Source organism: Ranitomeya variabilis, chromosome 5 (assembly GCF_051348905.1).
Source record: "Ranitomeya variabilis isolate aRanVar5 chromosome 5, aRanVar5.hap1, whole genome shotgun sequence".
Taxonomy (NCBI): domain Eukaryota; kingdom Metazoa; phylum Chordata; class Amphibia; order Anura; family Dendrobatidae; genus Ranitomeya; species Ranitomeya variabilis.
The window spans coordinates 362110797-362124268 of record NC_135236.1 but is presented as its reverse complement, the minus strand read 5'-3'; the positions used below and the strand labels follow the sequence as shown (position 1 = coordinate 362124268).

At 45.9% G+C, this 13472-nt stretch overlaps 1 protein-coding gene across 10 annotated transcripts in view; it reads left to right on the top strand.

Annotated features, from left to right (window-relative positions):
* MLC1 (modulator of VRAC current 1) overlaps positions 1-12388 on the top strand; it is an 82367-nt gene extending 69979 nt beyond the window's left edge. For 4 of the 10 annotated variants that reach the window (XM_077264889.1, XM_077264892.1, XM_077264893.1 and 1 more), the window contains exons 11-13: positions 1847-1969; positions 3239-3406; positions 12079-12388. In XM_077264889.1, coding sequence (XP_077121004.1) covers positions 1847-1969; positions 3239-3406; positions 12079-12135 — 348 coding nt within the window. In that variant the 3' untranslated portion in view covers positions 12136-12388. Of the gene's footprint in view, positions 1-1846; positions 1970-3238; positions 3407-5638; positions 5924-12078 lie in introns of those variants that run through there. The other 6 variants (XM_077264885.1, XM_077264894.1, XM_077264886.1 and 3 more) reach the window with 3 other exon arrangements.
* Positions 12389-13472: the final 1084 nt, after the last annotated feature.

Here is a 13472-nt window from a genome sequence, read left to right as displayed (position 1 = left end):
CAAAACCCACATGCTCCAGGCATCATAACTCTTATTTATTCACACATTAATTCGCCAACCCACAGGCGATGCCTAGGCTATACTTCTCGCTGGGAGTCCGATATTGGTCCTACCCTGACAGACTCAGAGTGGACCCAGATTTGGTCCTCCTCCACTGGAGGAATACTAAACACCCTCATGTTGGAAACTAATTATAAAGTGCTGACTAGATGGTACTTGACTCCAGCCAGGGTAGCAAAGGCAGTTGCTAACTACTCCCCAAATTGTTTTAGAGGTTGTAACTCTATAGGTGATATGCTTCATATCTGGTGGCTGTGTCCAACTGTACGCAGGTTTTGGACCAGGATATACCACCTGATCCTCTCTATAACAAATGTTAACCTCAAGAAAAGACCTTGGGAAGCTCTACTAAACAAGCGTATCCCCTATATTCCTAAATATTCCCCAGCCCTCATCACATTTATATTCTTAGCAGCTAAACAAACTATAGCATCGGCTTGGAAAAAAAAAAATTTTAGACCTATCGGGAGTTAAATCACGTCTTTCTTGGTACATGATAAACGAAAAACTATCGGCCATACTCACAGACAAAGTGGGCAAATTTGAACTTATTTGGCTTCCTTCGGCAGAATATGCAAACCATACCCCTTTCGCTATACCGGTATCTCAGATGACGAACTCTGATTCTCACAGTTCCGATTGAATTATCCAACGGGGAATGGACTTAATATAATTCCCACTCGGGTCTTCCCCCCCCCCCCCCCTCCCTAGTGAAAGGTGGTCATGGAGATCTGGGCAGCCTGGAAGCATTTCAGGGTCCACCTAGCCATGTGTTTTTGGAGGCCTTCCCCTCTGCGCTGCTCCCTAGGTTCTTGGTGCCTTAAGATCCCCACAAGTTCCTGTTACAGTCTGTCCATGAAATGAAACATTTCCCCGCTTGGCAGGCAGCTTGAGCCTGTTCCAGGTGTCACTCCCTCATGGTGACTCCGGGTTCTCGTATGCTGCTGTGCCTCAGGGTGTCAGCTGGAGCCAGGAGACCTGCAATCTGTTTCCTCCCGGTTTTAGTTGCTGGGCCTGCAGTTCCCACACAACCACGGACTCCGGTGTCCAGTCTTTGGCGCTCAGTCCTGGGGTGAGCTCAGTCGCAGCTCCAATCCTCCAGGTTCTCCTCACTTGCCTCTTCCTCCTTCACTGTCTGCTGCCCAGACTAACACTCACTCTTCCTCTAACCCCGCCTCCAGGCCAGAATCTGTAGGGAAGTTCCCCTAAAACTGGTATTAGAGCTCCCCCTTCTGGTCTGGAGTCTGGAAAGGTGTCGTATGCTGAAATTACCTGGCAAGGGGACCCCTCTTTGCTCCCAGGCATGACATCACCCCCTGTGAAGGAGGCAACCGGACTCCTGGGGTGCCACATTTACGTTATCAACTGTACATTTCCACATATAGCTGCAGCTGTAAAAGATAGTCTTGTTTTCTTCACTTCATTATGGAGATATAGGATGTTGACCTTATGTATGTGGCAGATATGAAAACAACCAAGCATGTTAAAAAATAGTAGTCCACTTCCCAAGAGAATTCATGCCTTCTCATGGGCTGGCATGACCATGCCCACAGTGTGACAATTTATCATGTTTGTCAGCCAGCCATGTTTCTTAAATTCAGCATAAGCAATCATGTTGAGGCTTCTGGCGGTAATGTCACTCCTGTGTGGAAGAGGGCAATGACTGTTTGTTTGATTTCATTGTATTCAACCCACCTAATCTCTTCTTATTCTGTTGCACACCCTTTTCCAAAAAATTACATATGTTTTCTTTCTTGAACTTTACATTTTTTGTGGTTCCCTGTAGGTGGAAGTTCTGATTGCTACCAGCAGTGTTACATCGCCAGTATTATTTACTACATCTGCATATTTGTCTGTTAATATTCTGAGAACTATTGATTTTTTTAAAACCTACCCACCTGCTGTTAAGGTAAGTCTGCTATATTTTTTTTATTTAATAGACTTCACAACATTGAACCTTCAACCCCAAAAGCAAAAAGTCTTGGAAAGATTAAATATCAAAATGTCTGTTATTTCATTATTAAGTATGTACACCACGTTTAGAAATAGACACATTTAGATGCCTTGTCAAGGTACCATTGATAGCATGAGGATTGTTCTACCACACTGAATGTACATATACCCTCAAATCATCAAAATCCGCAACTGGCAGCTCCATTTTTAATTTCTATCCAATGACATCCCACATGTGCTTGATGAAAGACAAGTCCAGTGACTCTATATGCCATGGTAGCACATTTAGGCCACACAGGTTGCTCACAGTAGCGCAAGCAACAAGGAGCTTGTCGTTGTCATGTTGAAAAACAGCTTCTTGGATAAATGGATGTACCACTGTTTTCATGATAGGTCCATTCTGTATTTAAAGTGAAAATGGACATCACATGCCAAGCCTAAAGCATCAAACAATGTTTACATGTTAATCAGAAGGCATTTATATTGGGTTACGAGCCAGACATCCAGCTACACGTGTTTCATTGACTTCATGCCACCTCTCTCAAATGCCACCATGGTACAAAACAGGAAGGCAATGGAGTCTTCATTCCAGGTACACTAACAGTTCTGTGTTATATTGATTTGGTTGTGGAACCTGTGGTACAAACATTTATCCAAAGTGTGTTAGGAGCTGTCTTTCAACACGACAATGCCTTACGTTGCTGGTGCTAATGTGAGAAGCCCGCTTACCTTAAACATTCTAACATAACCTGCAGTATCTCTTGACTTGTCTGCCATTGAGCATATCTGGGACATAATTGGCAATTGTAAAGGCAGCTGCCAACAGTGGATCTTGATTATTTGTGTGCACAAATGTATTCAGCGTGGCAGAACATTCCTCAGACTACCATTACTACCTCAGTGATAGCAGCCAAGGCCTGCAATTGTGTGAAGTCCCTGTGTGTCAATACTGAATAAATTGAAACGTTTTCAAAATGTAGTTTTTATTTTTCTTCCTTTGCATATCAGTAACATATCTGTTAGTCCTGTGGCTTCCATAATTCCATGACTTTTCTTTTTGAGTGTTGCAATTTCAATCTTGAGGAGAGAAACTATCTATACATTTTTTATATGCTGTGTACTAGCTTGCAATAAAATATTTTTTACATATTGACATAACTTTAATTTATGGGTGATTTTTTTTTTTATATTTGAATGAGTGACTAGTTGACATTATCTCTTCTAGCATTTTCATGAAGTTTTGCTCTTACTCCTGATGCTGATCCTGCTGATACAGGCAGTGCTCACAAATGTAACTGTTATCCAGTGTGTCCATTACAAATCACAGATGAGAATGCGGGATTCATTGTGGAACGTGTCACATGAAGACAAGTCTGATTACAGGAGTAATAAAGTAAGTGTCAGGTAAACGGAAGAAATACATTGTGCCATTCAAATCCATCAGTAAAAACAATATGTATAATGCACATGGCATTATATGATGGAGAGACACATACTTGGGGAATGTGCTGTTTTCTTTAATAACATAAGCATTCAAAAACAGACTGGAATATCCAATATTGCCCAAAGCAAATAGACAAGTACAGTTTTATTTCCTATTTCTGGTAGGTACGAGATTGGTCTCATAATGTGTTTTGCAAATTTAAAAATTTGGATCAATTAAGATGCATAGTCTTGGGATATCTCACAGCATTAGGAAATTATTTGTCAGAGATTGTTATAGGTTGGAATTACTGTATATATCCTGTTTCTAATGCAATTTTTGGAGTCAAAGCCAGGAATGGAAAGTGAGGCCACGTTTACACTGCAGTATTTGGTCAATATTTCACATCAGTATTTGTAAGCCAAAATTAGGAGAGGAACAATCAGCGGAAAAGCATAATAGAAACATGTGCACCTCATACAGTATGCATTTCTGACCCACTCTCAGTTTTGACTTAAAAATACTGAATGTAGCCTTAGGCCATGTGCACACTATGAGTATTTGGGGAGTTTTTTACTTCAGTATTTGTAAGCCAAAACCAGGAGTGGGTGAAAAATGCAGAAGTGGTGCATGGGTTTCCATAATATGTTTACTCTGATTGTAAGCCAAAATTCAGAATTGAAACAAAAACTGAGAGGGAAAAAAACCTCGCCAAATACTCAGCGTGTTCTTGTGGCCATAGGAGAGTGTTTGGTTTAGTCCCAAATTTTTCATTTTCAAAGAGGTAATAGGAGAAAATGGACCACTCAATTTGTTGTGCAATTTCTCCTGAGTAAGCCGATGCCCCACATGTGGTCGGAATTTACAGTTTGGGCACATTTCAGGGCTGGGAAGGGACGAAGTGCTATTTGACTTTTCAAGCGCATGTTTGACCTGAATAGAATAGACTTTGGATGCCATGTCTCATTTGAAGAGCCCCAAAGTGCCAAAACAGCAGAAAACCCCACAGGTTACCCCATTTTGGAAACTATACCCATCCAGGAATTTATCTAGGGGTGTGGTGAACATTTTGAACTCCCAGGTGCTTCACGGAATTTGACAATATAAGAACATATTTTTTTTTCCACATAATGTTCCTTTAGGTCCAATTTTTTCTTTTTCACAAGGGTAAAAGGAAAAAATGGACCACATATTTTGTTGTGCAATTTCTACAGAGTACACTAATACCCTATCTATAGGGGAAATTACTGTTTAGGCACATGACTAGGCTCAAAAGAGAAAGATATCTATTTCACTTTTCGAGAGCAGATTTGGCAGGAATAGACTGTGGGCGCCATGTTGCATTTGTAGAGCCACTGAAAAGTGATCAACCTGAAACAACTGACCCCATTTTGGAAATTACACCTGATGAGGAATTGCTCTAGGGGTGTAGCGAGCATTTTAGGGTATGTGTCCACGTTCAGGATTACATCCATCCATATTAGCTGCAGATTGAACGCTGCGTACAACTGCAGCGTTCAACCCGCAGCGTCCAGATGTTACAGCATAGTGGAGGGGATTTTATGAAATCCCGTCTCCACTATGCGTGTGAACACGCATCCGGCGGCCCTGCGTTTTATGGACATGTGGTGCCTCTTTTTAGAGCGTAGCATGTCTGTTTACCTTGCGGCGACCCTCTGTCGCCGCAAGGTAAATCACAGGGCCCTATGTATGGGGTGCGGAGATTCCGGATGTGTGCAATGAACACATCCGGAATCACTGCGCGTACAGAAGGGGGCGGCGCCGTCCTTACGGACCGTGGACACGCACCCTATAACCCAGAGCTAATAAACTATTCTGTGAAACATTGGGCTGTGGAAATTAAAAATATATTTTTTTTCCACTGATAAGACAGCTTTATTCTTCGGGTCAGTACAATTACAATGATACCATATTGATATCATTTTTTGATCTTTTGCTGCTTTTACACAATAAAAAATTTTTATACAAAGAAAATTTTTTTTTGCATGGCCTTATTATGACAGCTATAGCTTTTTTATTTAAATGTTTAACACCTTATCAAAGCATGCGCGCTATTCAATAATGTACTACAATGCAGTACATGTGCATTGGGGTCATATCTCTTTTGTGTCCCTTTATTTCATGATGCAGATACATTTCATGTAAATGAGTTATACTTTATATTTTATTTTACATTTGTAGGTTTCCAGCAATTCCTTAAGAGACTTTGACAAAGAAAAGGCATGGAAAGCTGTTATGGTACAGATGACCCAGTAGCCTTGTTTGTGCTCCTAATTTTTTTTTCTACATGACATTATAGTTTAATGTTTTGTTTCATTTAATCACCTTAGAAGAGTGATGCTGTAGGAAACAATCAAATATATTTTATGTATTACATAATATTATTGTATTATATTTATTTTGTATTTTCTGTCCAGGTCTAAAATTACCTGAAAGAAATGACGTAATAAATCTAGTGAGTTTTCCCGTTATTTGTACTTCTTGTGAATCTAATACATTATAAAATGTAAGGTCACCTGTTGAAAAATGGAGGAGTGACATCCGACGACGGAGGAACTCTGACTCCTGTGTAGCTCATTTGTAAAACCCTTCCTTTGAAGGATGAAAACCGGCTCCTGTTGGTTGGACTGGCTGGTAGCCCTGGGTGAAGATTTACTCGGGCTGTCAGTCAGTGATGGAGCACGCAATGATTTTAATGGGCCCTGTTATGATGACCTGGTGGTTAGGAGCACTAGGAATGACCTGATGAGCAAACTAGTAATACAGGACAAGCTCTGGGAAGTGGGAGCTCTGCTGACCACAACCCCTAATCCTATCACAACAACTAGAAATAGCCGTGGAGCGTACCAGACTCTGCCTAGGCGCCTCTTCACAGCCTAAGAGCTAACTACCCCTAAAGATAGAAAATAAGGCCTAACTTGCCTCAGAGAAATTCCCCAAAGAAATAGGCAGCCCCCCACACGTATTGACTGTGAGTTAAGATGGAAGTCACAAACACAGGAATGAAATAGGTTTCAGCAAAGGAGGCCAGACATAACTAAACAGACTTGAGGATAGAAAAGGTATCTTTGCGGTCAGCATAAAAAACTACCAAAAAACCACGCAGAGTGTGCAAAAGAGACCCCACACCGACTCACGGCGTGGAGGTGCCACTCTGCATCCCAGAGCTTCCAGCTAGCCAGGCAGAATCATGATAGCAAGCTGGACAAAAAATCAGTGGTAAACAAATAAGCTAGCAGGGACTTAGCTTTTGCTGGAGTAGACGGGTCATCTGAAAGATCCAAGAGCAAACTGAACCAGCACTAGGACATTGACAGCTGGCGTCCAGTAACGATCTAAGTGGAGTTAAATAGAGCATCCAGCCTAGGACTAAACGAGGTCAGCTGAGGAAGGAACCTCAGAACCAGCAGCTCCACTAACAGCCACCAGAGGGAGTCCATGGACAGAACTCGCCGAAGTACCATTCATAACCACCGGAGGGAGTTCGAGAACAGAATTCACAACAGGGCCCGCCATCGAGCCTAGTTCTACTTCTTTTTGTAAAATCTTGGAGAGTTCGCGTGCCGATTTTAACTTGGGACTGGTTTCGAAGGGGATATAAAAGCCGTATTTAAAACCGAAATATGGCTGCTGCTGCACTTTTTATTGGGATAACGGTTTAGCCATGGGCCCATTGCGGTTATGTTTACCGGGGTGAAACCTCGCAGGCGCTCTGTTTGCTTGGCGGGTACACCTGGATGCAGGGTGTCCACCTCTGCAGGAGGAGCATTCATGTCTATATTTACAGGACCCGTGGAAACGGCAGTATCCATCGTTAAAAAGTAAGCAGGCCCCATGTCCACGTACGACCCCTGTACTCTGGCCTGCTGCTGCTGAGTGATAGTGGTCGCTGCTGAAAAGGGGGGCTGTTTTTGGGACAGCATGAGTCGTAGCCATACATCCATCGCTTTTACCCCCCAGCCCAAGTCTCATTGCATGGCCAACCGCCTGTGGAACTCCTCGTCGTACCGCTTCCATGCAGACCTGCCGTGACACTTATATGAATTATAGATTAGGTCCTGATAGAAAAATAGTTCGGAACAGCGTTCTGGGTGCTTTTGGCTCATGATGCAGCCGAGAACCGCGAAAGCCTGAATCCAGTTGCGCTATTTTTGGCTTGTTCCTATCTTGTAGCCGCTCGTTGTCTATGGACTGTTGGTCGGCCGATAACAGTGACCATATATCTACGTAATCGTTGCCCCATATTTTCTGTTTTGTTTCTAAGTCTACGTGCGCTCCCAATGGGCTAACACCACAGAAAAATGCATCCTTGTGAACACTAGCTGCTTGGGCGGTGCTAGTGTCAGTTGGTACGCCTGGGCGAGTCAACTGCTGAACTAGGGCCTTGATAGCGGATGCTAGCTCGCTTTCTCCCACATTTTGTATGGTCGAGAGCTCACCGAAATCAGGGAATTCACCGCTGTCAGATGCAGGCAGAGTGTCTCCGGACGGAGGGACTCTGGCTCCGGCCGTGGCGCTGTCCGGGTGCTGACCGCCCGCCCGGAAGGATGAAGATGGCAGGCCAGCGCCGTGGCACAGGGATGTTGTCTGCTGCATTGCATCTGGTGCCGAGCGACTCCTGGAGAGGGAGGTGCTCCGGCTTCTATTGCCTCAATGGTTCGGTGCTGGCTGGTGGACCGGGGAGGTATGTATGGTAGTTCTCCCTGTGCGGCAGCCAGAGACGGAGCATGTGACGGATGAGATCTGTCGTGTGCTCGAGGACGAGAGGCTACTGGGGCTCCGACCTCCGCCTGGTCGGTGACGGGGGGTGTCAATGTCTGCTCCCACCGGGTAGCCACTCTGGGTGACCGGTGAGACCGCAGTCTTTCGGCATGCGACCAGTACCGCCCGTTGTAACTCCCCGATGTGTCTGAGCCGTCGGTTGTGGATGGCGAGCGCCATCTGGAGGAGCGGGATCTATGGTGGCTCCTGCGGCTCCTGTATGAGTGGTGTCGGCGACTGGAGTGGGAATGCCGACAGCTAGAGGGACAGCGAGGACGGTGGCGATGATGAGGGTGAGGACGATCTGCGGCATCTATGCTTGCGATCGCCCTGTCTAGGGGTTGTGTTGGGGGCATTTAATTCGGGATTAGGGGGGACGTTAATTTGGTTATGGGGCGTGAGTGGCGGTGTAGGGCGTAGACGGGGAAGGCACAGCGACTGTTAGACTTGCACTGCGGGGGGAGCTTAAAGGGGCGGGGGCTGATAGTAAAATGTCTGCGATTTGCGTTTGTGACCAAGGGGGTGTTGGTGGCGCATAATTTATTGTATCTGTGTTTGTGCTTGGTGCGACTGTGTGCATGCTTGGTGCGTACACTCCTGGCCGCAGAGCGTGCTGGCCGGTCCGGTTAGACCGGTCATCACGCTCTGCGGCCGTATTCGTGCCTCTGGCCCCTGACCGCCCGCCCCCCCGCACAGGCAATGCTGATGTGCCTGCTGGGGGGACATGGCGGGCCAGGAGTGGGCTGGCCAGAGGACCACGGTGGAGCAGCCCGGGTGTGTCAGGGGCCGGCGTGGCGCTGCGTGGCGGGAACTGACTCGGGGGGTTAGGGCGCGCTGCATATGAGGCGCCCCCCCAAACGATTTGGCGGGCTGGGGCCCCACAGGCTAGCACTGTGCTAACAGTGCGTGCAGGGGCGTATGTGGGCGGGGCTTGATGGTCCCCGGCCGGCATCAGGGAGGGGAGACTCCACGCCGCTGCAGGGGACCGGCGCTGCGCCCGGTCTGATTGCCCGCGCCGCACCCCGGTCCTCCTGAGCGGCTGGCGCGCAGCCGAGGACACCGAGGAGGCGGGCGGTCCCCTGCCTGCCCCAGCAAAGCCGTGGGGCTGCAGGGAGGAAGTGGGGCCGGAAGTGGACGTGTCCCACACGGCCCGCACTGCACTCTGGGAGGCAGGGCAGGCCTGGACTGTGTGAGAGGGGGAGGCATCCACTAAGCGCGCCAGGCCCCGGGCTTCGGAGTGGGGACCGGAAGTGACTGGGGCCCGGGCGCACTCGTAGTATGGTGCGGGCGCCTGGGACCGGCGGAAAGCGGAACCTGAGGCAAGCGTCACGACGCCCGCCGCGCCCCCCGGAGCCGTACGTGGGGCAGAAGCACGGCGGCTTGGCAGCGCCGGCTCCGCTCCGACACGCAGGTGCTTGGGAGGACGGGAGGAACGCCCCGAGCGTCTACCTGGCGGCGCCGCTGCGCCATGGTCAGCAGGAGCGTTGGGGGCTGAGAGCGGGAGCCCCGGGGGATCGGGGTCTGCAGTGGATGGGGCCGATAACATGGGCAGGCGAGTAGGGGTTAGCAGCGCAGGGGCGACAGGAGAGGACGAGGCCCCAGGAGGGGGTGTGTGCAGGGACAGAGCCCTGGGGGACGACGGAGAGGCTAGGGGGTGAGGAGAGGGCACAGGAAGGTGAGCACCCAGGCAAGAATTAAGGGATCGCGACCATTGCTCACCTTCCTGTGCAGCTCCCTGCTGTAGGGCCTCAATCGTAGAGGCAGCCATGGTGGTCAGGATGTCCGGGACAGCAGCTTCCAAGGGTCACAACAGCTTCCAAGGGTCAGCCGGGGAGAAAGAGGGAGAACCTGGTCCCGTGACTAGAATTTAACCCCTGAGGGTGTGGCCAGACTCCCCTCCTCTCCCCGGTTCGTCCGCTGGGCGTCCCAATCATCGTGACATCACCTGGGGAAGTAGTGGGAGGGGGGAATTGGGCACTGCACAGTTTTCCCCTCTAGCTATCCCTTAAAGGGGCTCTGCAGTCAGAGGCTCGTTCCTTATACAGTACCGTGCCTACCATTATAGTTTAATGTTTTGTTTCATTTAATCACCTTAGAAGAGTGATGCTGTAGGAAACAATCAAATATATTTTATGTATTACATAATATTATTGTATTATATTTATTTTGTATTTTCTGTCCAGGTCTAAAATTACCTGAAAGAAATGACATAATAAATCTAGTGAGTTTTCCCGTTATTTGTACTTCTTGTGAATCTAATACATTATAAAATGTAAGGTCACATGCTGAAAAATGTATTTTTTTTTATAATGCAGACCCATTAGGCTATGTGCGCACGTTGAGTATTTGCTTGCAGAAATTTCTGCAAGGTTTCTGCATCTCTTGGCGTTTTTGATGCGTTTTTGTAAGCATGTGTTTTTGCATGCGTTTTTGTACAACATTGAAAACTTTTGTGAGCTAAAAAATGTATTAAAAAAAAGTTTTGTGATGTATTTTCTTGGTTTACACCAACTTTGTCATGCTGATGCAGTGGCATCAGGATAATGGGATTAGGACTTTATGTCAGCAGCTGTCATTGACACCAAACCCAAGCCGGACACCCTCATTACTAAGTTGATAAGTAAACACACACACACACACACAAACAAACACAGACACAAATCTACACACACATTGTCAGGAGCCTATGTAGGAGCGTTAAGGGTATGTGCACAAGTTGCGGATTCTGCTGCGGATTTTTCCGCAGCGGATTTGGAAAATCCGCAGTGCAAAACCACTGCGGTTTTCACTGCGGATTTTCCTGTGGATTCCTCTGCAGGTTTTCAACAGCACTTTCCTATTGGTGCTGGTTGAAAACCGCTGCGGAATCCGCACAAAGAAGTGACATGCTACTACTTTTAATCCGCAGCGTTTCTGCGCGGATTTTCCCGCAGCATGTGCACTGCGGTTTTTGATTTCCATAGGTTAACATTGTACTGTACACCGCATGGAAAACTGCTGCGGATCCGCAGCAAAAACTGCAACGTGTGAACATAGCCTAACAGAACAAATGTACATAGGCTGTAACCAAAGAGCAACTGTTTATTTTAAAGAAGTAAAAAAAAAATTGCGTGGGCTCCTGTGTCATTTTAATAACCAGCAGAGGGAAAGCTGAAGGCGAATGTTAATATTCTGGGAAGGAGCCAATAATCATAAAGGTTCCCATGATATTAATATCAGCTCACAGCTGTTTGCTTAGTCTTTTCTGGCTAGTTTACAGGGGGACCCCAGAAATTAATTCACATAGTCCCCCTATAAAATCTAACCAGCAAAGGCTAGGCAGCAGCTGTGGGCTGATAATAATAGCCTAGGAAGGTGCCATGGATATTGGCCCCCTCCCAGAGAAAAACATCAGCTCTCAGCCACCCTAGAACAGGCCTCGCTCTTCCCTACACTCTAATTGGCTGCATTGGTGGCCGGTAACCAAGACAATGAGCGTTAAAACAATATAATTGTAAAGGGACACAATTGTTAATGAGATTAAAATGGCTTATTTCTACAAGCATTTTACTATTTTAACCATTATTGTTGCGGAGACAACCCCTTTTAAATGGAATATTGATTTAAAATTGATTGTTTGCTGTTGTTGATGGTTTTACTTTTTATTTGCATTCACTTTTGTTTTGTTCTTATTTGCTCACATGTAACCATTTGTGTTTTGTAACTGTGGTATTTTTTACTTTAGTTTGCTAATTTTTAATGCATAATGTCAACTGATTGGGTTGACTTGTTTTTTTAATTTATTGTTTTATTACATGTAATATATGTGTTTATATTTTTATTTGTTTAAATGTCCCTCATCTTGATCTCCTCTCTATTAGCTAAAACAGGGATCCTTGTCTAAAGAAGCGCCTCAGAACATCAACTTTGCCTATTAAAGAAATCCATGATGTCCACTGTTTTTAAGTGCTTTGAACATAAATGTCATGGCTACCACTAAAGGATGTAGTTAAAGGGCCTGCCAGCAATTAGCCCTGAAGAAGTCTGCATATCATTAAGGAGACCACAATCTGAAATTGTTAGAAATTACCGTAGCTTTCCTTCTAACACTCCGTATTGCTAATTATTATGTTTTTTTTTCTTTTCCATTTTAGTAACTTTGTGAAGAATAAATTAAACAAACAATTTTTACTTTTCTTACGTTCAAGGATTTCTATCATGGGGCATGCGCGCAGCTCTAACATGGGGCATGCGCGCAGCTCTAACATGGGGCATGCGCGCAGCTCTAACATGGGGCATTCGCGCAGCTCTAACATGGGGCATGCGCGCGGCTCTCTCATGGGGCATGCGCACAGCTCTATCATGGGGCATGCTCACAGCTCACGTTTTGTACAGACCTGTCATTTAGCTGCTATGGAGGTACATGAGACCTCTGCTGTACATTTATAGGTTATTTTTGCATTAGATTTTGTATCCATTTGACAGGAGGAAATCCGATCATGCTGAATTGAACTGCATATGCAATTCTCAATTAACAGATTATATCTAAACACAATCTTAGCCCTCATTCAAATGTCTATATTACACATATGTGTTCTATCCATTTTTCTACGGATGCAACATGTACCCATTATAATGGATGCAGATGAAAAAGGCTGGTACGTCTATGGGTTTGTGAAAAGCACATCCAGCATGCCTCTGGCATCCATGTGCTGTCCATGCTTAAAATTGAAAATAGGAGAAGCTTTGTAATTTATTTCTTTATCCATCAATGATGGACACTGATGACATACTGATGATAAAAAGAGACACAATCAAAATACACTGATGATAAAATGAGACACACGGATGACAAAAAGAGACACATGGATGACAAAAAGAGACACAAGGATGAAACACTGGTAAAAACGGACACACTGATGACATTTGGTTAAGAGACACATGGATGACACACTGATAGTAAAAATGGATGCACTGATGGTAAAAAGGCTCATGGATGACACACTGATGATAAAAACATACACACTGATGACTAGTGTTGAGCATTCCGATACTGCAAATATCGGGTATCGGCCGATATTCGCTGTATTGGAATTCCGATACCGAGTTCTGATATTTCTGCGATATCAGAATTGGAAGTTCCCACAGTGCAAAAATGCAGTCTAATTGAGTGTGGACGGTGTGGGGCGGAGACTGCGTGTCTCTGTGTGGGACCGTGGGTGGTCTGTGCGTGCCTGCCGGGGGGTCTGTACGGCCTCTCTGGGGTCTGTGCGGC